Raw genomic sequence first — 23311 nt, 5'->3', positions numbered from 1 at the left:
TTATGTGAACAATAATTCCAAACTTTCGAACTAAGTTGACTAACCTAACTCGTGTTTAAACAATGTTTATATTTACCAAACTCTGAAAAAGTACTTACACAACCAAGAAAATTAATTTACAAACTATCAAATGCTTTATGTTAATTAGAACTTGCTTAACCAGAATCTCTGATTGCTAAATTCTATTTACAAACCTATAAATCTCCCTTCCAATATATATAACATACACACACATCAAATTAGTTGCCATACACACATCAAATTAGTTGTCAAAAACATCAATATCTCTATAAATAAAATTACAAAAAAAGATAAAAAATTCCAACTAAATTTTGATTATAAAATTACTTGCGGAAATCTATGAACGAAAAGACTTATTTTTAACTTCTTCTCCAAGGAAGTCAATCAACAAGACCAACACAACGTTATCACATACGCGATCCATGATGTTCTTTAATTCTTTTTCTTCGTAGAAGCTTCTTATTATAATGAATCATCCACATATTAAAAGAGTATAAAAATCTGAGATCTAAAAGATTGACCAAGTTACAACGCTTCATCAGATCCGGTCAAATTCTTAAATCCTTTTTCTCTATTTAAAAAAACCATTATCGTGTCGTGTTACAAAAAGAATATTATTGTCGCGTGAAAAATCTTATAAAATATTAATACAAATCTCTTATATTAATAACAAGGTCGTCTCTCTTGTCTCTTAAAAACCAAATCCTCAAGAAACACATCTCAAGAGTCAAGATTAAAGAAACCATAAAGAATATCATCAAATCGATCCAAGTAAACAAAATGGTGAGTCCATTTAGATCTCCATGTTCTTCACCAAAAGCATCAAGAAAAGCTAACAAGAACCCTTATTCAAATCGTGGACTCGACAAATTCTCTGAGCTTCTCTCCGAGCTGGATGAGAAGAGACAAAGCATATACTCGAAGAAGCTCGACTCCGGCGGCCCTCCTCTTGTTCGATTCGTGTTCACGAGCTCCGGTGAGTGTGTCCCCGTCGTGATCAGATCATCTTATCTTCAAAAGAAGAACAATAATAAGAAGAAGAAAGATGTTGTTACTCCTGATAAAGTCAAAACAGAAGAAGTCAACGAAGTTAAAACAGAGGAGATCAAGAAGAACACAGAGCCTGAAACAGAGCAGAAACAGAAACAGAACTGTGTGATAAACGAGAAACTGAAGAAGATCGCGAGACCGGATCGTTTCTTTCCTGTGACTGTGATCTTGGTTCTTGTTTTCTTGGCTTTCTTTGGAAGATCTGTGGCGATTATGTGCACTTGTATCGTTTGGTACTTGGTTCCGACGATTCAAGAACAGAGCGGATCATCATCATCGTCACTATCTTACGCGATGAAGAAGAAAGATTTCGCTAGGAAACTGAGTATTGAAAACAGAGCATCGTTTAATCCAAGAACTGTTCGTGATCATTCTCCTCGCAAGTAGTAGAACAAGTTTTTTTTTGTTTTTTTGGCTGCTCGTGAAAAAAACCGCGTGACCGAGCAAAGAAAAAAAAAGTTTTCTTTCTCTTTTTTTTGTTGTCTTTGTCAAAAGTTTTTTTTTGGTTTGGTTACTCTTTTGTTAATTCTCTGTTTTGTTCATAGTTGTTGAATTTAGAGACAGCTGAATTAGCAGAAACATGTGTACCTTTATTTATTTTTTTCCTTTAGGTTTTTGATGTTTATAGATGTAAATATGCAATTGCAAGATGTTACATATTATCTACTCAAGCATACTTAAACTGATAATACAAAAATCCCAACGTTTTTTGTTTTTTTTTTTTACTTTTTGGGGATCTTTTTCTATGTTTTGTTTTGTGTTTCGTAATTGGTGTGTTGTAGATTGAATTATCCATTGGTCATAGATCGTCATGTTCTTGAACCAAACGATTTGATAAAACCAAATAGACCGTGAATAGAACTAGTTCTCATATGCCAAATTTACATGACAATGTTCATATACCTTGTACCCGTTTTACTTTACCTTAGACCTGATAGACTAATATGTGACATGTACACCAACAATAGATAATACAATCCATAACACACCAATCAAGAAACTTAAAAGAATAACGCTAAAAAGTGACATATCAATAAGTACATTGATCAAAAGTCAGCAGCAATTTATTTATTTATGTATCTTAATGCAAAACAATGGCAGATACGTATATAGATAAACCCCCCTTTTTTTTTTCTTTTGTGCAACCCATAGATTTTTTTTTAAAAGCTAGAAAGATAAGATTGATAGGAGAACCAAAAAGGAAGTGATTATGTAGAAGAACCAAAAACTTCACATGCATGTCAACTTGTTATTAACAAGAATTAATGAAGAATATGGTGGCATAATTTAATTAATAAACGAACTTATAATTTGAATTAGCTTTTTAAAATAATTAGTTGATGTGTTAGTAGTAGTACGTATGTTATTGGAAAAAAACGTAGAAGTAAAATCAATAATATACGTACTAATACATCAACGAGATTAGAATTAATCACTAGAGTAGTTATCGTGATAAAGAGTGATTATGACTACATAAGCATAACTTGCAAGTTTCATCTTATCATCAACAATATTCTTTTTAAAAAATGAAGAAAGATACTGTGATGTAATACATTTGTAATTTTTTTCTAAAAATAATAAATTCGTTAGCTGTTTTCTTATAATTCAATTTAGTTTCCTTGACACATCTATGGAACACGTGATACATGCATGGATATTCGATAGAAAATGAACCAAAAACTTCAACCTATCATCGATCGATGGTACGTAATGTAATTAATGGAGATAAAAAGGTAGATGGTGGATGACATTATACATTAAGTTTAGACAGTGTGTCTCAGAGAGATTCTAGATATGTCAATTGACCTCGATGGAAGTTTTATGTAGGTAACAACGGTCTTCTCAAGGAGTTTTGAGATTTAAAGTCGTTTATGGATAGACATAATTTTGTCCGCTTCAAAAGACTTCGTTTTATTCTTATTATATCGGATTTTTTAGAAATGTGGTTCATTGGTGATGGATAAGGTCGTGGTTCTAGAATATTTTGCTAATAAATTTTTTTCTTTTGATGAAGTTTTATAAGTTTACTATATAAATTAGATAAACTATTCAAAGGGCCGATACTAAAAATTTGGTGTGTGTGTGTGTGTGTTTTTTTGTTGTTGTTATAGAACTCTATATGTATATTCATTCATTTATCGAAGAAATATATACATTTTTGCGTTTATCAGCTTCTATAAAAAAGGTTGTAACCAGATTGGAAGAATAGTACCAAAGTACCAAACCATGAATTAAAAGATAAAAGACTATTTTGAATGGTGAACAACTTTATCAGCAGTTTGATATCAATCTCTTCTCTTGCCTTGAAGTCTATTCTGACGCTTGTTAGAATTTATAACCAAAGAGAAACTGACTTGGTGATAAGAGTTCCCCATAAAACATCTTCAGAATCATTCCAAAATAACATTCTTATGCAAACGACGACCTAACGCGATATATAAAAAAGAATATTTAGATATATAACAATTCACTGACATTAAATAAATTATTTTATTCACACAGATTCATTTCTTTTTCGGAGAAGTACATGCTTATTTTTTTATTTATTTTTCCAAATCAATCTCAAAACCATGTAATGCAAGTTTTGAAAAGTATAACCAATATCTTGGCTTTAGCTCCGTTCGAGTCGGACTATAAAATTATAGACATAACAACTAGGTTAGACCGAACTAGCCCAATTTGATTGACATGCCAAAGTTTCTTCCAACAACTTTTCAAAGGGAATATATTTCCCAATTAAATTCTAGTCAAGTCCAGTCCGGTGTGCATGTATTTTGGCATAAGACCAAAAATCAGATCTGAACTTAGAAAACTTCAAAACAATATCTTAAAATACAAATCCAGCTGTCATAGACCTAGACGACAGAGAGCAGCACTACAACATCTCCCATGTTTCCCTAGATCTCATCTCAGTGTATTACTCCTGCAAATAAACAGATTTAATTTAAAATGTCAGAATCTCATCTTTTATCCGGATTTTAGCATTTTTAGTTATATGATCACAATCATGCATTACCCTGAATCTTTTCCGGCGTAAATCATCCTGATTGTATCCAAAAGACTCGTTTCTGTGTCCGCCATCTCTGTGATCCAACGTCCTCCTCAAGTCCCGGAAGAATCCAACCTTATCCCATGTTAGTTCATAGTCTGCCTTTAGCCGAGTACCTTCCTGCTCAAATGACAAAAACCAGAATACATCAGCTATATTCCATTCCTACGAGAGAAATACCTACAAAAATACCAGTTGCCTAATTCTTTCTGCATAAACAATCAAAAACATTTAATACATCGACTATCAAATACGAAGTATTGAATGAGGTATATACAGATGTTACAGAGCCGGTAAAACATTTAGATGTGGTTACATCACACTATTTAGTTTCGGATACAGTAGCAAGAACCCACAAAACCACACTAGTACTAGCAGAACCAAACTTTTTCATACAATTTAGTGCAGGATTCAGTCGAAGTCTCCAACAAAATCATTTTTGAGAATGAAAAAAGCTCGGCTGCTATTTAAGAAGCTTACGCAACAGCGAAACAAAGAAAGTTACTGTACCAACATCTCCAATTTTCCCAAAACATTTTTCTAATGAAACCTAAAATGCTTCTTTGCAATATAGATGATACCTTTTCCATTGAGCGACCACAGAAAGCCTTCATGGCATTCACAAAGTCATTGTACTTCTCGAACTGAACCACAATCTTACAATGTAGACCTGATACGAGGTCTCCACTGTCCTCATCTCCGTCCTTACCTAGATCATCGTCCTCAGCAACATTAAGATTCCTATAGAGGATGAGTTAATGCATCTGAACATGGATTTATGTAAATTATCGGAATAACATTAACATCAGAATCATGGGTAAACAGAATAAATGACCCGAAGCATAGAATACTGTGAGCACACTTGGTACAGCAAATTCAATACAATGATTGTAATAAGCCGTCAGATAAGATTTCCATACAAAATGTTGATTTACATGGACAAATACTGTAGACTATGATCAATTGCAGATGCATGAAATCTATCCAAAGCAGCACAAAACCAATGAACTTTGCAATAAGCGAGCCATAGATCAATCTTAACTCCCACAGTGTCACATTCTTGAAGCAAATTCATTAATCTTAACTTCCACAGTGTTCACATTCAGCCAAACAGAATCGAATTGGACACGAAAGATGAAAGAATCTGCACCTAATTTTCCCAAAGCTAGAGAAGATTGTATGTGTAACCAACATAGAAGGCTTTGATGATACTCTTGGCTCAGCAAACCATCTTGATGGCACACCTCTGAGTATTATCGTATCAGCCTCTCTCCTTGCCTCCCTTTGATTCCCTACAAAAGCACAATCACATCAAACATAACCAACAAAAAAAAATCATAAAAATCAATCTCCAAATCAATGAACCCAAATTACCAAAAGCGTAATACTCTTCCCAATCCTTCTTCAACCTCTCGAAATCATCTGAATTCGGAAGCACCACACTAAGCTTATACTTAACTCCTTCCAAATTAAGCTCAATTCCATTCATCTTCTCCACCAAACTCTTCCTCCAATCAAGAAACTTCCTCTCCAATTCCTTCACATCTCTCTCTCCATCATCCTCTTTCTTCCTCTTCTTCCCATCAAGAAACCCTAAATCGCGGATAAACAACGATCCATGAGCTACTGGCTCCTCACGCTTCCGTTTCTTCAAGTCCTTGTGACGGCGAACTACGATATCTTCCTCCGCAACTGTTACCGACGGTACGACGGAGCTTTTGAGGTAATCTATCAAGGATCGCTTGAGTTGCCATTCGTCGATGGGTTTGGATACGGAAGGGACTAATGGGTGAATTGTGAGACAGAGCTTGACGCGTGAGACGAGAGTGAGGCCGTTCTCTTCGATATCTAGGGTTTCTATCGGGGATAACTCTTCTAACGATCGCATTTTTTTCGCCGTCGATGCAAAATTCAAATCGCGATTGGGCTCTAAAAGTGTCTCGGCGCGGCGGCTTTGGGTATAGAAAGAGATACTGAACTGAACACAGTGCTGAATCCGAATTCCAAACTGGTTATTTCCGGTTCTCTTGGTTTTCCAACATTTTGGGAAGAAATTGCATAAACGGTCCAAAATTAGATTAATTTGTTGTTTCAGCACATCAAAAATATTAAGAATCTTCATTTCTTTTTTAATTAGTCTTTTTCGCTTACCACCGATTTTAGTTTTTTTTTTTCTTATCTTGATTTAATTCGTGTGTTTAGGAATTAAGATTTTAAGATTTAACTAGGTTCGGACCCGCACATACGTGCGTGGTTATATTTGCATAATTTTTAAAAAATTAGAAATTTTTTATGTAAACCTCTACTTAGACCTATATAAGTTATATTATAAGAAAAGATTAAGATATAATATTATGTGTATATTATTCTAAATATAATTCAAACATTTCCAACTGTTTGTTTAAGAGTGCTAAATCAAATTTGGATTCGGAATGAGATACTCGTCTTGTTCAGTATACGTCAAAATTTTTTGTTCCATAACCGTTCATTTTTAAATAATTACATATTTGACTATATTTATTATAATAAATTTAGACTGAATACACGTATTCTCTATTTATAAATTTAATTTTTATTAACTTTAAATATTTATCTGGTATAACATGCATAATTATTTGAATGCATAGCAGTATGATATTTGGTTTAGTTTCACTTCCGAAGAGACACAAGTGAATGCTGATTTTTTGAAAATATCAGTATAGAAGACAACTAAATAGAAAGACAATGAGAGAAAGTGATCTTGTCCTTACGCATGATAAAAATTAAACTATAAGCGTATTTTGGACCGTAGCCGTATATAACATTTAGAAACCTTAACTGTTAATCGTAAATATATGGTTAAATTTATATTAATTGTAACCGTTAATTTACGATAATCGTATCAAAACTGTTGGTCAACCGGATAGTTAAACTATAAATTTTTACCGTAACTACTTTTAAAATATAATAAATATACTAATAATTAATTATTTAATATGAATAGTATGATATATAGATATACAATTACACTGAATCGTAATCGTAACCCATGTTCATGCCTACTTGTCCATACCCATCTCGTTGCATATCATAGAATTTCCAGATGACCTAAATATAATTGTCAAGCGATCAAACCCGGCTAATATGTCTGATTGCAACGTTTAAACTTTTTTTGACCCAAAAAACTCCATTCCATAGTATGTTCTGCTTGAATTCTTGTTCCCAAAATTCTCGTCCCATATTTTGTCATACATAAATATACCTACACAAAATTCTCATAACCTGATTATTATGAAACTAATTTGAACGATTTCCTAAAATATAATATAATTGTTGTTTAATCTTCTTCTTAATATGTAAATTGGGTCAGTTTAGCAACATGCAACATGGATGTTTGAAATGATTTTTTTTAACCCTTAAGTGTATTTCCTAATTAATAGTATAGATTTCCTTCAATTATTGAATGAAATATGCCTTAGTTATACTAATGAAAAATTAATGTAAATCCCCTATATATTAAATGATCTTTGATTTTTTTCACTATTAGAGCTTTATAAAATTATTGGAAAGGTAACATTATTTATATTTTTGAAGATATGATTTTATATATATATATATATATATTTTACATCTCAAAATATAGTTATGTTATATATTACAATACATAATAAAATTAATTTAATTTCGAAAATATGTAGGAGATAATATTTATCAATTTTTGAATAATATTTACCAATTTATAGGAGCAAAATATTGTATATATAAATAAATTGAATATCAGTGGCAGCTGACAAAAAATATATATATAGCAGTGACAATTTTATGTAATTTTATAGAATAGTAAGAGTGAATAATAAATTGGGTACAAAGCTATCTGGCGACTGACACGTCAACTTTTTTTTCCACAATATTTCTCTTTTAATATATAGGGGATATAATTAGCATGCTTAGTGCTTAGCCAATTGATACAAAGATTAAAAAATCTATCATCACATGGATTTTTTGATAACAAATAGACGTATAGATCATAATTTTTTGAAAAAACTGTTTGCATTTAAAAGTTACCAAGAAAAACACAAATTTATTTTGGAGACACCTTTTCAATTGTCTCGTGGAAAAAAATATTATTTTGGACTTAAACCATGAGACCTTCCACTGGTGAGAGTTTGATTACTTCAACCTAGCAAGTCCTCGCGACAAACCAGAAGAAGTTATGGAGTGATATTACAACGTTTGAAAAATTGAAAGACACCATTGGGTAACGATGGTGGTGTGACTGGTGTCTTTCCGATCAGACTACTAAATGCCACATTTTAACTGAAACTGATAATGAATGTTACTGACTTCAATGTTGAACGTTTCACAAACTCCTTTGGACATAAGAAAATGATTTTTCTTGTCTTATATTCTTAAATTTGGCATGCTTGAATTGAAGCATTGCATCCTAATGTGAGGTTTTCTTAGAAATGCAAACATTTAGCGAAACATTGCATTTCGCTAGGTCTCTAGTGTGGGGTTATAGATGAGATGAACCATTAGCTACACAAGTGAACTCTAATGTACATCATAGACGATTGCACTTGTTGTATATGGTTTGACGGAATATTGAGATGATATATTTCGTATATAAACATTATATGCATGTGATAATGACACTTTATACATATTTTTAACTATGCGGTAAGTGTTTTTCGAAATTACATATGTAACATCGGCGAACCAAATTGTGAGTATTGGGGATGTGTGTCGATCGACACCAAATATGGTGTTGGTCGACACCAGCAACCTCTGGTTCGACGAGTTTGTTTTAATTATCGATTCGGGTCGGTTTGGTTTAAGAAAAACCTTATAACCGAGTTATTTAAAGGAAAACTTGACCTAAGTCGGGGAGGAAGTGCTATTTCGCCGTTTTAGAGAGAAAAAGAGAGGAGAAAAGTGTTCTTGAGAGTTTTAGAGAGTTTGTGAGATTTCTAGGCTTGCTTAGTGAGATCTGTCCTTGAGGAATGGAGATCTGGTGCTAAGAACGAAGGGGAAGCCTTCTAAGGTGTTGGATTTGTCAGTTTGGCTCAGAAACTTCTTGCAAAAGAGGTGAGTGCATGACCATGACTGATCTAAGCTTGAGATTTCCTTTGTCTTGCTTGTTTGGTGTTGTTGTGGTGTTTTTCTTGCTTTCTATGGTTTCTATAGGGTTCCTACGGATTTATATGGCTTTTCATCGAGTTTTGGACGGACTGGAGGTGATGAGAAGCGAGATTCGACTCTTGGCTTCGAGCAGATCGCGTCTGTGGAGTTAGTGTCGATCGACACCAGGTGGGTGTCGGTTGACACCATGGATCAGTATCGATCGACACTGTGGGGTAGTGTCGGTCGACACCAATAGCCAGTGTCAGTCGACACTTGGCTGGTGTCGGTCGACACCTCCCTTCCAGCGAGCCGAAGATACTTGTTTCGCTAATTTGTGTGTTTGTTTGTTGATTGTATGACATTGGAGTCTCAGTTGCTTGTGTGTATAGCCCAGTAGATGGGAGGATTACCTCACTAAGTGTTTATAAAATACTCATGCATCTCAATCTGTATTTGTGGTGTAGGTAAAAGGCAAAGTGTGATCGTCGAATCAAGGCAATGAAGAGGAAGATGTTCTAGTGGCTCGATTGGTTATTGTCTGGCTTTTGTTAGGTTGGTAGAGTTGAGTCCTTAAAATGTTGTTTAGGATTGCTGGTTCTTTGATTCATGTTGATTTTTGGATTATTGGTTTAATTGTTTGGGAATTATTACTGGTTATTGAATTATTGGTATCGTTTTATGTTATCCGCTGTTATGTGATTGTGGTTAGGTGGCTAGTAGGCATGAGACGGATCCGGATATCCAGAGTTTTTAGGCTATCCAGATCTGGATCCGTATCCGGCGGATATGTAGTTTTAGTCTCCATCTCCGGATCCGTCTACTCAGGATATCCGGGTTTCGGATATCCGTGTGAAAACTCGGTTATTCGTGGATATCCGGATCCGCTCGAAAGCACTTTCACTTACTCTATTTTAACTTGAACAGATTTAGCCGATGAGAATGTTTTTGATGATACCAAAAAAGATTGTGTTAATTTATGTATATTACGCATTCACATTTGTGTATGTATTACGCTTTCACATTTGTAAATATAAATATGGATATTTTATAACGACAATAGGATTATCAAAAAGAAAAAAAAAATTCCAACATTTATGATATTTTTCAATATTTATGAAATAAAAGAAAAAAACCACTTAATAATTTTCAACATTTACCGTTACCAAAAACTAATTTTCAACATTTATGTAATTTGAAAATTTTGTTAAATACTCTTACGTGCTTATGTGTTAAGTTATAGGACCCGTCGTCGCCCTTTCTCTCCCCGACGAAGACACATAAACACACAAAAGAAAAAAACAAATCCTAGCTTAGCACCGTCGCCACCGAATTCGAAATTCCGGTAACCCATCACCGGAAAAACCCACCGCACCTGGCTACCGATATTGGTTCTCTTCGGATCTAGCTGCTTCCTTTCTTCGTCCAGATCTCGTACTCTATTCTACCTCTTGATTCGCTGTGGAAGTTACGATGGAGGCGATCGATGAGTTGTCTCAGCTTTCGGATTCGATGAGACAAGCGGCGTCGCTACTCGCTGACGAAGATCCCGATGAGACTTCTTCTTCTAGACGGCCGGCTACTAATCTCAACGTCGTTGCCCTAGGGAATGTGGTGGGTTTCCTCTCGCTTTACCTGTTTCTTCGATGTGGTTGTATTTGGTGTTTGTGTGTTAGTTTTATGATGTGATCGAGTGTAGATTTTGGTTGCCATATCGTGGATCTTGTGGATCTCGATGAGGTTTGTATGATTGTTCCCGTAACCTAGGAGTTTGGTAGGATGTATTCTTCGCTCGTAACTTGATTTGTTGTGTTTCTCTCTATAAGGGATTGTTTGATTCTATGAGATTAAACCTGGGAGGTATTGCTTTAGGAGAGAAGGTTGATGTGTTTGGTATTTGAAACTATGAGAAATCTGCTTTAGAAAGTGTATGTGTTCTTCTTATTAGATCTTTGTTGTACTTGTCTGTTGGAAGACAGAAGAATAGATTGCTCTGTGCTTGTGATTGGAACTTGTAAGCCTTGGAAAAGAACATTTCTTATGCTTAGACTGAAGTTATTTCACTTTTCTTGGTGAATCAGGGAGCTGGAAAGTCTGCAGTTCTGAATAGCTTAATTGGACATCCAGTTCTGGTAAGTTGTGTATTGAGTGTGCGACAATTTGTGTGTGTCACTAGTGGCTGATACATTCTCTTAAAGTAATCACTTTCTGTTGTGCCTGTCTGCTACAATTACTATGGATAGCCGACGGGTGAGAATGGTGCTACGCGGGCTCCTATAATCATTGACTTGAGTAGGGAAGAATCACTGAGCAGCAAGGCAATAATCTTACAAATTGACAATAAAAATCAACAAGTTTCTGCAAGTAAGGCTCCCCATGTGCACATATGCAATTTAGCTATGATATGTTAAGCTATATCTGCGTGTAAGATGCAATGCATTAGATTAATGTTTGACTAAATATTCCGTTTGTTTTGAATGTGTTTGTTATAGGTGCCCTAAGACATTCTCTACAAGATAGGCTTAGCAAAGGCGCCTCAGGAAGGGGTCGTGATGAAATATACCTAAAACTTCGTACCAGCACAGGTAAGCCCTTTCTTACTTGCACAATCATAAATGTGAATCCTATTTATTGGAACATCCATATTATCAAAGCCTAAGTCGGGGAATGTCCCCTACATCAGTGAACAGATCAGCTTTAATAAGTTTTTACCACTGAGTCTAATGCACATTAGTGCTTCAGCTTCTTTTGGTTAGAATCTGATGCAAGGTGTAATTGAATGCACATTTGTTTTCTTACTGCTTTCTGCAATCATCATAACATATTTGTGCCCTTTTAACTGCAGCTCCACCCCTGAAATTGATTGATTTGCCTGGACTGGACCAGCGAATTGTAGACGATTCTATGGTAAGATTAGGAACTCCTTGATACCTTTGTCATCCCCCAGTCCATCTGTCAACTATGGAGATTTTCAACATTTTTTTATCCAGCATTCTGGCTGTAGGGCAACATCGATTCATTATCATCTTGTAATTTGTTTATTTCCTCTCTTTTCAAGATTGGTGAACATGCACAGCACAACGATGCCATATTACTGGTTGTTGTGCCTGCTAGCCAGGCATCCGAAATTTCGTCATCTCGAGCCCTGAAGACCGCAAAGGAGTATGATCCAGAGAGTGAGTATATAGACACTTTCATTATATAGACCCTTTATTATACTTCTCAACTGCTGTGGTGACCTTACTATATTTGGATTAAACCATTGGATCTGAGTTTTACGTATACTATAACAGTAAAAAGTGACATCACTCCCTATTTATAGGTACTAGGACAGTAGGAATTATCAGCAAAATTGATCAGGCAGCAGAGAACCCAAAATCCCTTGCAGCAGTTCAGGCTCTTCTTTCAAATCAAGGACCTCCAAAAACAACTGATATTCCATGGGTTGCACTTATTGGCCAATCTGTCTCAATTGCATCAGCACAGTCTGGAGGCAGTGAAAACTCTTTGGAAACTGCTTGGCGTGCTGAGAGTGAAAGTCTTAAATCTATTTTGACTGGTGCTCCACAAAGTAAACTTGGCAGAATTGCCCTCGTGGATACCCTTGCTAGCCAGATACGTAGCAGAATGAAGCTAAGGCTTCCAAATATCTTAACTGGGTATTTCCTTTCTCCATATGTTTACTTTTATATGTCATAATTGCAAATGAAAAATTGATTGTTTGTTTGCCTGCCTACTTCTAGGTACGGGTACTTTAGGGAAGACTTATAATTTGCTCCATGAAAGCCATTTTGTTTTGTTTCTTTCGAAGTCATTCTTTAGTCTTAGTTAGCTAGACTTTCCAGCTTCAATCATCATTAGCGCACTTTTAATGAGATATTTAAAAAGCTTTGTCCTTGTGTCTTTTCTTAAGCAGCATATATTGGGACCAGGTAAATGCTTAGTTTGGGAAAAGGAAAACATTAATATCTTTAACGGATTTAATAGATGAAAATCTACCTTAAAGTCAAGAAATTTACCTTTATGTTGAATTTGCAAGGGAAAGAAACAGTGTTTAACAAATCGAAATAAACCAAATGGCAAAATCTTCAAAGGAAGAGAAAGCTAAAAGAAAGTTGCACAAGAGGAAATTGTAATCTGAAAATGGATAGGTGCCAGTTTTATCCTCCATCATTACCAAGTTCTGAGAATACGAACTCTTGCTTGCCTGGTCTTTGGTCAATGCTCATCCTCTGTTTAGCTGATATGTTTCCTTTCTCTCCCAAAATGTGATGGCTGTCTTTTGTTTAGTTTTCTGGATGATTATTCAGGGAAATGATTGTGGTTCTTATGAAAATCCTGAACTAATTCCTTTCTTTCATGCACAGACTCCAGGGTAAGTCTCAAATAGTGCAGGACGAATTAGCAAGGCTTGGTGAACAACTGGTTAGCAGTGCTGAAGGCACAAGGGCAATAGCTTTGGAGCTTTGTCGAGAGTTTGAAGACAAATTTCTTCTTCACTTGGCTGGTGGTGAAGTGAGTATTTTCCATCATACTTTCCTTTTCATTTTCTAGTTGTAATGGAACGTGTGGTGTTGTTTTAATGTAGAAGGTTAAGAAGTTTATGAAGATTATCTTATATCATTTTGGATGTATGTTATATGTTTCACTGGAAAAGTTTTTGAATTGCATGCCTTGTCGTTGTGCCTTTCATGTGGACTTCAATGAATTTTGTTCTCTAACAAAAGTTTGTTTCAGGGAAGTGGTTGGAAAGTTGTTGCAAGTTTTGAAGGCAATTTCCCCAACCGTATCAAGCAGCTTCCATTGGATAGACATTTTGACTTGAACAATGTCAAAAGGGTGGGTTTTTAAATATTCTTGACCCCAATTTTATGAACAAGTAAAAGTTTTAGACTGGATTTTGACAGATTGATTTGCCAAATGTTTCAGATCGTGTTAGAGGCAGATGGTTACCAACCGTATCTTATATCTCCAGAAAAAGGGTTGAGATCGTTAATAAAGACTGTTCTTGAGTTGGCTAAAGACCCAGCACGACTATGTGTTGATGAGGTGTGTCCATGTTAGTGTTTACAGCTTTTCTGTTGTTGGCTCCCTCTTATTTGAGCTGCTTAGGATTAGAATTCAGAAATTTAGTATATAGTGAAACATTGGCTATGGCTTGTCACACATTGTCTGTTCAACACATGTCACGATGATATTTGAATTCTCCTGATCTAGTCTTATTAAAGTCCTACTCAACCTTATTATCAATATTGTCACGGTTCAATTTTATTCTGAAGTTATTCCAACCTGGTGCCTTACTGTCTCATTTATTACTGAGCTTATATGGTCTGAACTTTTTATTAGGTTCACCGAGTGCTTGTTGACATAGTTTCAGCTTCCGCGAATGCCACACCTGGTCTTGGGAGATATCCTCCTTTTAAGAGAGAGGTAATAATGTTTTTCACTGCTCATTCAGTAGCATTTTTCATTTTCGTAATAGCTGTTCCTTTTCTTAATTTACCGTTAACCAGGTTGTAGCTATAGCAAGTGCCGCACTTGATGGATTCAAGAGTGAAGCTAAGAAGATGGTAGTTGCACTAGTTGATATGGAGCGTGCGTTTGTACCTCCTCAGCACTTCATCCGCCTCGTACAAAGAAGGTAACATCATCTGCCCTCTTTGCCTTCTGGGCTGTCATGTCGAGTGGCGTTATCATACTCAAAATTATAGATCATTGTCTTAATTTCCCTGTCTTTTAATTGTATAACAGTTTTAAACATATTTCGATCTACTTTTGTGAGTGTCCAGCTAATTTTTTATGTTTGCCTCTGAAATGAACATTTATGTTTTAAAATGCTTTCATTAGAGTCACAAATTTGACCCTTTTAAATAGTTCCGTAACTGCAGCATTTGTCGCACAGGTCATGCTCATGAAATATACAATATACATGTTACAAGTTCTTTTGTGATGCATATCTCACTATTCGTTTCGCTTTTTTGCTGTACGGTGTACTGTCTTTATCAGAATGGAAAGGCAACGTCGTGAGGATGAGCTAAAAGGTCGTTCCTCTAAAAAGGGACAAGATGCAGAGCAGTCACTCTTAAACAGGGTATGCTTTTATCTTAGATTCAATCTGGATTTGCGAGCAAAACTGGATAGTGCTTTCTACGTTTTATTTATGAAAAGTACATAATGTAACAATTCTTGTTTCTGCTCGTAATTCAGGCAACTAGTCCTCAGCCTGATGGCCCATCAACTGGTGGTAGCTTAAAATCATTAAGAGACAAATTAATGCCGCAAGACAAAGATAAAGATAAAGATAAAGAGACTCCGGAGGTGTCTGGTCTGAAGACTGCTGGACCTGAGGGGGAGATAACAGCAGGTTCTTTTTGCTACTATCCATTTTCCTTGAATTGCATGCTTTTACTGTTTTTTAGGATTATCTGATATTCTGACAGTTCAATTGCGTGATTTCCTCTTCTTTTCTATTTCCTTTCTGTCATTTAAGCATTGAACTGGTGTAGGATCAGCTTTTCATTATATTATTTGTTGATATCAAACCATCGACGAAGCTTTTCTTGTCCAATTTTGTGATCTCCTTTTCTTGTCTGCCACTTAAGCCTTTACTATGGTGTAGGATGTGTTTTCGTGGTGTTAGTTTGTTATAAAAACCAACTTTCAAGGTCTTCAACATTAAATTATACTCTGTGGTGCAGGGTACTTAATGAAGAAAAGTGCAAAGACAAATGGATGGGGTAGGCGATGGTTTGTTCTGAATGAAAAAACTGGAAAGGTTAGTGTTTATCACAAATATTCTTCAGGAGTACATCCATATATTAAAAGAGAAAGCTGTGTGCACTTATATTGTAACTGTAATGCTAGCACTATACTTCCCCTTACAATTTTGTTTTCTTTTTCAAGATATTTTTATAGTTGTTATTGATGTGATCTGCCATTGCATTTACCTTTCTCCAGCTTGGTTATACGAAAAAGCAAGAAGAACGAAACTTCCGCGGCACTGTAACTTTGGAGGTATCATTCTCTTGAAGTACTTACTTTTTTGTTGATCGAAGTCGAAGATGTAACTGCAATTAAGAGAATGTTGATAGGCTTTCATATTTATGTTGCTCTTCCACCTGGTCCTTTGAGCAGACTGATGATTACTTGCAATTGTGAAGAATACACCGCAAAACAATTTATTACCATTTACTGCTGATGAGAAAATCTGGATGCTCCATGTTCCATAAATATTATTTAGCCTTTTGCAGTTTTATTTAGGTACAAGATTCAGCTTTTGTCTCATAGAACTCTGTTAATCTGCTCAGGAATGCAGTATCGAAGAAATTTCTGATGATGAAGGAGAAAAATCAAAGAGCTCCAAAGATAAGAAATCAAATGGACCTGATTCAAAAGGACCAGGCCTTGTATTTAAGATAACCTGCCGGGTTCCATATAAGACTGTACTTAAAGGTATGTCGAGCGATAATAAAAAATTAACGGCTTGACCCTCTTTATATGAGCAAATCCTCAAAAGCCCTTATATGTTGCAGCTCACAATGCGCTGATTCTCAAGGCTGAGAGCATGGTTGATAAGAATGAATGGATTAATAAGCTGCAAAAGGTTATCCAGGCCCGAGGAGGCCAAGTGGCTGGCGCTTCCATGAGACAAAGTCTTTCAGAAGGTTCACTTGTAAGTCACACGAGGAAACTATATGCTTATCCCATGATTTTCCCCCATTCTTTTAAAAATTGAATTTTCGCAAAATATGTGTTAGCTGATCTTAATCTAGTACCATTAGCTTGATGATAAAGTGTTTGTTATAAAAACTGATATCTTTGTGTCGTACTTGATGGGTTAAGATTTTGTTATAATACCGAAACGTTGAAGATAGCTTTGTTTAGGCATGCAAGACAGTGTGTTTCCTGGAGTGTTGATCAATTTGTTTTCTTTTGTTGTCTGATTTTCTTTCCCTTTTCAGGATAAGATGGTTAGGAAACCGGTTGACCCGGAAGAGGAATTGCGGTGGATGTCCCAAGAAGTACGGGGTTACGTTGAAGCTGTTCTCAACAGTCTAGCTGCCAATGTTCCAAAGGTATGAAACTATTCAGTTTTTCTTGTGAATCTTTAATTTCCCATGTCCATCTCGTCCTTTAATACTTGATCATATTAATAAAACCGTGGCTACATACAACAGGCTGTTGTTCTTTGTCAAGTAGAGAAATCAAAGGAAGACATGCTGAATCAGCTTTACAGTTCTATCAGGTTTCTTCATATCCTTTCCAAATGAATGTATTACTGTATACTCCTGTGGTGTGGTGCTTATTTGTCCCTCCTTTCCTTTAAATTGATCTGCAGCGCAATTGGTAATGAGAGGATTGAATCATTGATTCAAGAGGATCAGAATGTTAAAAGACGAAGAGACCGTTACCAGAAGCAGTCCTCTCTTCTTTCAAAGCTCACAAGACAGCTTAGCATTCACGATAACAGAGCAGCTGCTGCTTCAAGCTGGTCTGACAATAGTGGCACGGGTATATACACACACTCATCTACCTTTTCAATATTGTGCTAGTATGTAACGGAAAATGCATGGAATTGATTCGTCTTTATTTGTTCTTTTTTTTTGCAGAAAGCAGCCCGAGAACCAATGGCGGGGCTTCAGGAGAGGACTGGATGAATGCGTTTAACGCAGCGGCTAGTGGACCTGACTCATTGAAGAGATATGGATCTGGCGGCCATAGCCGTCGTTACAGTGATCCAGCACAGAACGGTGAGGATTCTTCTGGATCTGGTGGCAGCTCCCGTCGCACCACGCCAAACAGGCTCCCACCAGCACCGCCACAGTCTGGATCATCTTACAGGTATTAGAAACCTGCTTGATTTTCCAGGATTGTTATTGAAGGAACCATAAAACACAGTTCATTCTTTTTTTGCCCTTGTGGATTGGTCCCCGTTTCGGGGACTATTTTTCTTATTTCCTTCACTAGTTAAAGCAAAAAAATAACAGAATGATAATATTATGATGATGTACTTGCGTGTGTTTGTAGATAGATATTTGTTAGAGACACATATATGAGTTTGGTCTTCATATTGGTCATATGTTTTTTTTTTTATTAAAGATGTTACTTTTGTTTAGTAGCATCTAAAATCTTGGGAAAATGAAAGTGAAAAATATTTCCATTTAGACCCAGCTTATGGAAATGCCTAAACGAGTAAACTATTTTCATATTCAAAACGAAATCGACGACCATTATCAAGTTTATCATTCCACTGTGGAAGAGGATTAAATCGTATTCTTCTGTAAGAAATAAAACTCTTTGCAAAAAAAAAAAACAAACAAATGCTTCAATACAATGGTCAATTGGTCATCGAGAAAATGTGAATAATATGATTACCCTAGCGTAGTCCGTTTGTCAAAAGTTAAAACCCTAAATATCAGATATTGATGCTCTGAAATCATATCCCACACAGTGAAGTGGTTCCACACCTAAAACGTTGGGTCTCGGAACACTTATCTGTGCTTGGCGTTTGGCAAGTGTTGGTCATAAGAGTACTGATAGTCGTGGTTCATCCTCCTGATCGGAATTCCTTATTTCTTTCATCTTATTCCGATTAAGTGGGAGTCAAGATTAGAGAGATGAGTATTCAAATCGTCACAGGATAAATCCTTGAGACATGATATGTGTTAGTTGTGTGGATTATCTTGCGGCTCAGGCCAGATATATGGAGATTGTTCTCAGGGCCGTAACAGATGAAATCAACAGAGTTGCAACAGAGAACAAGAGAGCTCTGTGACTTTCTTCTTAATCCCAGGAAATACCCGCTTGAACAATCCCTTCTTCCTCTTCAAATCATAATCATCGAAGGACTTGTTTGGTGTTTTCTCTCAAGGAACCATATTGGCATTCAAAAAAGAAAAAAAAGAAAAAAAACGTGTAAATTAATCAACCACAATTTTTTTTAATACTTCGAATTTGGGAGTTTTTTTTGCAGTACCATATATACTTTTAGTAAAAGTCTTATACTAATCAATGGTACAATTTTTCACTCATATTTGCTCACTTGACTGCTACAATAGTACAATTTATAGAAGTAGCAATGGTCACAATATATAATTGTTACTATCTCCTCTGTTCTTAGCTTTTTAATGTTGCAGCTACGATGAGTTTGTTCTTCTGTGTGGGTTTCTCTTCTCAGGGCATTTCTTTTGTTTTTACTTATGCAAAGAAGGAAAAATTCTGCCTCTATATGAACTTCTCAAGTGACCATTATGGTAACTGCATTTTTTTTAGCATTCTGTCACCAAGTGATTCTTGCAATGTCTGGCACTGCTTCAGTGCTTCTATATAATAATCATGTTATCTTGTCTCTGTGTAAAAACTTATGGATGCTGGATGGTGTTGTTGCCTTTGGTTTTTTTTTGGTTTTTTCAGAGATTGTCAGTAGGTATTGATTTGAACAACACATCGCCTACTTACTTCTTTATACAGATCTGTTTGGCCGAGAAGCGATTTCCAGGAGGTGATTATATTGTTGATCATACTACTTTTCTTTCTTTAGTTTTCCGTGGAAGAAGGTGCGTTTCCATCTTTTGTATTTTGCAATTTTATTGTCTCCGTATTATTCATGTCTCTCCTCAAAGATCTGTGAGTTAGGATTTCATAAAAATAGTATCATGATTTTGTAAATTTTCAAAACCTATCTAAAGTTGATAATTAACTTACTTTTTTAGCAGGAGACTTATGGCTGTGACACTTTTGTCGTTTGGAATTCAGAAACTTTGGGACGTCCTTGTCCGAGAATCTGATCAATTTGAGAGAGTTGATGAGCAACTCAACGAACTCAAAAGTAATCTGAACTTGCTTAGGTCGTTCTTGAAAGATGCATGTGCTAGGAAACTTGCAAGCGAGACGGTGAGAAATTTTGTGGAAGAAATCAAAGAAATTGTTTGTGACACAGAGGATATAATCGAAACATTTCTTTTAAAAGAAGAGCTTAGTAAAACAAGTGGCATCAAGAAGCGTATGATAAGACTTTCTTGCATCCTAGTAGATCGCACGAAAATTGCTTCAGATATGGGAGGTATAAGTGAGAGGATCTCCAAGGTGATCCGTGATATGCAGAGTTTTGGAATGCAACAGATGATTGTTGATGGCGGCGAGTATTCACTACATCCTCTACAAGAAAGACGAAGGGAGATGCGAAAAACGTTTCCTAACGACAAAGAAAGCGATTTTGTTGGACTAGAAGAAAACATGAAGAAATTGATTGGCTATCTGATAGAGACTGAGTTACAGTCCTCAATCACCTATCACACCGTAACAAAGCACGCAGGCTCCCTTCTCACGCAGGAGAAGCTTCAACAATACACAACCTTCAACATGCCTCACCAACGAACGCCACAACACCTATTTATACTAAAGGTTCTAACATAGTTTGTTATGGAAACGTAAATGACTTCTTCTTCTCTCCAGCTTCATTCTCACGTGCACTCTCGTTTGCACATGTTCTCTTTTACCTCTCATATACACTCTTATGAGCTTATCAATACTCCCCCCTTTGAAATGCCGCTTGCCCTCAAGCGTTAGAAAAACAAAACCGCTGGAGTATATGGACAATCACCAACGACCACTGAATTAAGGGCAGCTGACGCAGAAATGGACATGTCTTACTCTCCAAAGGCCTGAAGTGACAATGAGCAGGGTAATTTGCAGCCCTTAGGAGTCTTCCTCTGTATCCGCTGAAAAAGTCACAATGGCTGCTGTTTCTTTCTGTTTCCATCGGTGCCAAACAACACAGAGTGAGTTTCCAATGTCATATGCTGAAATGATCAGAAATCGCGCAAGGTCTCCATGAAAATGACGCCTCCTGAGAACGTACTGTACCCTCCTGATCCAACATCCTTTGGAAAATCCATTTCAAGGCCGGAGAGAGTAGCTGATTTCTGCATAATGTGTTGAACTATTTGTAATGGAGTCTGGGCGTGTAACAGCAGCATATCTCGCCATTGTAAAGCCAGTTGGAACTCTGCGACTTCAGAGACTTCCATCTTTTGCCTCATGTGTTTGTATTTGAAGTGCCAAGCTTTGAGGAATCTCTGTTTTGTAACAAGACTAAACATGTTGGCCAGTTGTAGGAGCTCCACCATTCTTGTCAATTGATTTGGAACCGTTAGTCTTGACTTAGCAGTAATGACCTTCCTGCAACATGGAGCTTTAAACAGAACTTCCGTGAGCTGAATATTTAAGAGATACTCTGTCCATGTTAGTAAACTGAACCAACAATGTGGTGGAAGTTGTCTCAGGTCTGTGACACCATGCAGCAGCCTCAATGAACCAACCAAAGTCCTCGTGAATATAAATTTCAGTGAGTTGGAACACTTCAGATTCAGGTCATACGCTCGTAGACAAAGTGAATATGCAGAGAGATTATGATCCCGAAACACTCGACCTTGTGTAGAAACACGGATCAGCTTTTGATTCTGAGACATCTCCATATCGCTGCCATCGTCAACCAACTTGATGTTCAGATCATCATTCCTATGGTGCAAGTGTCCTTCTAATCGTAATACATCATCATGAAGTAATTCCACCACAAACATAAACGTTTCCTCTGTCTCTTTGCTTTGATCTGCGATGGTTTTGAACTTAAACATCCAGGTTTTGGGAGACAACCTCAGCTTCCTCTGTTAATTTAATCTTTTGCTTCTCACACACAATCTGTCGAACACATGGTGTGTATTTTGCTTGCCATTGACACAGTCAACACCATAGAGGGACTGTAAACTAGTTTTACTCATACTAGCAGATGGCAAATCCCCAAGAACACCTAGATATTCATTCTGAATCCTAAGGCTAGGTTCCAATGTATAGATTGATACCTGAAGATGAGAAAGTGCTACAAGATGAGATACTTGTGGGATCGATTCCTGACTTTCTCTATCTTGGGTTGGTATCAGCTCCTTATAGACGTTCGCGAGCACATTTGCTTGTTCAACTAACACAGAATTGGCTTCCCTTACAGTTAAATCATTGTCTCGCAAGTTCTTAGCCTCAAAAACGATTACATGTGACTTTGGCAATGTTACGTCTGCGTTTTGGTTGCGGTTGACATTTAACACGTCTTGAAATTGCGATTCGTCATGTGGTTGCGATTCACGACTGGATTCTGTTTCTGAACCAATTGGTTCAAATAGCAAATCCAACTCCTTCTCCGATCCTTTCGCCTTACATGAAATTGCAGAAACGTGATTCGATTTGTTCAACTCCTCCGAGACATCGATCTCCTCTTTCGAGATTGCAACGACCATCGAGGAGATCAACGTTCGCCGACGCTTTGCCGCATCTCTCTCAGCAATCAATTGACTTAACTCGGGATCGTTGAAATCGCCAAATCGCCATAACAACAAATTCCTCAATTGCTCCCATGATTGAAAGATGATAGATTTGATGAGAGTAAGAACACAAAGATGTTTAGAAAGAATTAATATTAGACTCTCCTCGTTATAATATTACGACATATGTTCTCTTATATATAAAAGAGATTTCCTAAATTAAAATAATGTAAATGTAAATAATATATTTAGATAAATATAAATATTTCTAAACTAATATATTTTAGATTTTTCACAATTTTCATAATTTATATATTTTTGGGTTTGTCATCTTGACCGTCAATCTCTGGTTTTCCATATTTCAATATCCCAACAAACTCATGCGTGGTAACCTGGGTGAAATTGGACAAGTCTTCAAAATAACAGCTTTATACCCTGCCGTTGGGTCATCATCGACATTTATACCCGGTCATAGGATTCAATGCGGCTACAATACCCAACCGTTAGGTCATCGACGTTTATACCCAATCGTAGAATCATCAACAGCATTTATACTTGGCCGTAGAGTCATCGTGGCATTTATACTCAGCCATAAAGTCATTATCTATCGATTTAAAATCACAAGTTTTAATCGTTTTTCGAACTTTTTGTTCATGATGAAACTTGTGTAGTCATAGTCGAATTCGAATTCATCACCGTCGGATCACCATCATATCCGTCAAAGTCATCGTCGTGGCTTCATCTTCTTCGTAGTAAAACAAAGAAACCACATGACAAT

General features: G+C 36.3%; 3 protein-coding genes and 1 long non-coding RNA gene across 5 annotated transcripts; 2 read left to right on the top strand and 2 right to left on the bottom strand.

The window, feature by feature from the left end:
- The first annotated feature begins 569 nt into the window (after positions 1 to 569).
- On the top strand, positions 570 to 1768 carry LOC104700807 (uncharacterized). Its single transcript, XM_010416399.3, has one exon. The coding sequence runs from the start codon at positions 802 to 804 to the stop codon at positions 1456 to 1458; it is 657 nt and encodes a 218-aa protein (XP_010414701.1). The 5' UTR covers positions 570 to 801; the 3' UTR covers positions 1459 to 1768.
- A 1962-nt stretch (positions 1769 to 3730) lies between these two features.
- Positions 3731 to 6202, bottom strand: LOC104700806 (uncharacterized). Of its 2 annotated transcripts, none has more exons than XR_015562881.1 (5): positions 5495 to 6120; positions 5271 to 5412; positions 4702 to 4829; positions 4088 to 4240; positions 3731 to 3994 (listed from the first exon to the last, which is right to left on the bottom strand). XR_015562881.1 is itself a non-coding variant. In XM_010416398.3 (5 exons), the coding sequence occupies exons 1-5, from the start codon at positions 6006 to 6008 to the stop codon at positions 3989 to 3991; spliced, it is 975 nt and encodes a 324-aa protein (XP_010414700.2). In that variant the 5' UTR covers positions 6009 to 6202; the 3' UTR covers positions 3731 to 3988. The 2 variants fall into 2 exon arrangements, 1 of the variants encoding a protein (XP_010414700.2); XM_010416398.3 differs by having other exon boundaries at positions 4702 to 4861; positions 5495 to 6202.
- A 4202-nt stretch (positions 6203 to 10404) lies between these two features.
- Positions 10405 to 18290, top strand: LOC104700805 (dynamin-2B). Its single transcript, XM_010416396.3, has 22 exons — positions 10405 to 10834; positions 11302 to 11352; positions 11464 to 11584; positions 11713 to 11805; positions 12066 to 12127; positions 12279 to 12396; positions 12543 to 12879; positions 13588 to 13735; positions 13958 to 14059; positions 14150 to 14269; positions 14567 to 14650; positions 14734 to 14861; positions 15227 to 15311; positions 15428 to 15584; positions 15919 to 15995; positions 16178 to 16234; positions 16528 to 16672; positions 16753 to 16892; positions 17182 to 17295; positions 17398 to 17465; positions 17559 to 17731; positions 17830 to 18290. Exons 1-22 carry the CDS (start codon positions 10694 to 10696, stop codon positions 18066 to 18068), a joined length of 2760 nt encoding a protein of 919 aa, XP_010414698.2. The 5' UTR covers positions 10405 to 10693; the 3' UTR covers positions 18069 to 18290.
- Positions 18291 to 19173: 883 nt separating this feature from the next.
- On the bottom strand, positions 19174 to 22704 carry LOC147941099 (uncharacterized). The gene is made up of 2 exons (XR_015561731.1): positions 19925 to 22704; positions 19174 to 19844 (listed from the first exon to the last, which is right to left on the bottom strand). It is a non-coding gene; the product is annotated as an uncharacterized LOC147941099 (long non-coding RNA).
- Positions 22705 to 23311: the final 607 nt, after the last annotated feature.

Source organism: Camelina sativa, chromosome 7 (assembly GCF_030686135.1).
Source record: "Camelina sativa cultivar CO46 ecotype springtype chromosome 7, ASM3068613v1".
Taxonomy (NCBI): domain Eukaryota; kingdom Viridiplantae; phylum Streptophyta; class Magnoliopsida; order Brassicales; family Brassicaceae; genus Camelina; species Camelina sativa.
Note: the sequence above shows the minus strand (reverse complement) of the source record. Positions and strands in the feature narration are given on the sequence as shown.

Bases quoted from the DNA above. Each gene is read 5' to 3' on its own strand.
- LOC104700807 (XM_010416399.3), top strand. From the start codon at position 802: ATGGTGAGTCCATTTAGATCTCCATGTTCTTCACCAAAAGCATCAAGA.
- LOC104700806 (XM_010416398.3), bottom strand. From the start codon at position 6,008: ATGCGATCGTTAGAAGAGTTATCCCCGATAGAAACCCTAGATATCGAA. The intron at 5,413-5,494 runs GTAATTTGGGTT...GTGCTTTTGTAG, and splicing joins GGAAGAGTATTACGCTTTTG to GGAATCAAAGGGAGGCAAGG. The intron at 4,241-4,701 runs GTATCATCTATA...TCATTTGAGCAG, and splicing joins GTGGTCGCTCAATGGAAAAG to GAAGGTACTCGGCTAAAGGC.
- LOC104700805 (XM_010416396.3), top strand. From the start codon at position 10,694: ATGGAGGCGATCGATGAGTTGTCTCAGCTTTCGGATTCGATGAGACAA. The intron at 15,312-15,427 runs GTATGCTTTTAT...CTCGTAATTCAG, and splicing joins AGCAGTCACTCTTAAACAGG to GCAACTAGTCCTCAGCCTGA. The intron at 17,732-17,829 runs GTATATACACAC...TTTTTTTTGCAG, and splicing joins GTCTGACAATAGTGGCACGG to AAAGCAGCCCGAGAACCAAT.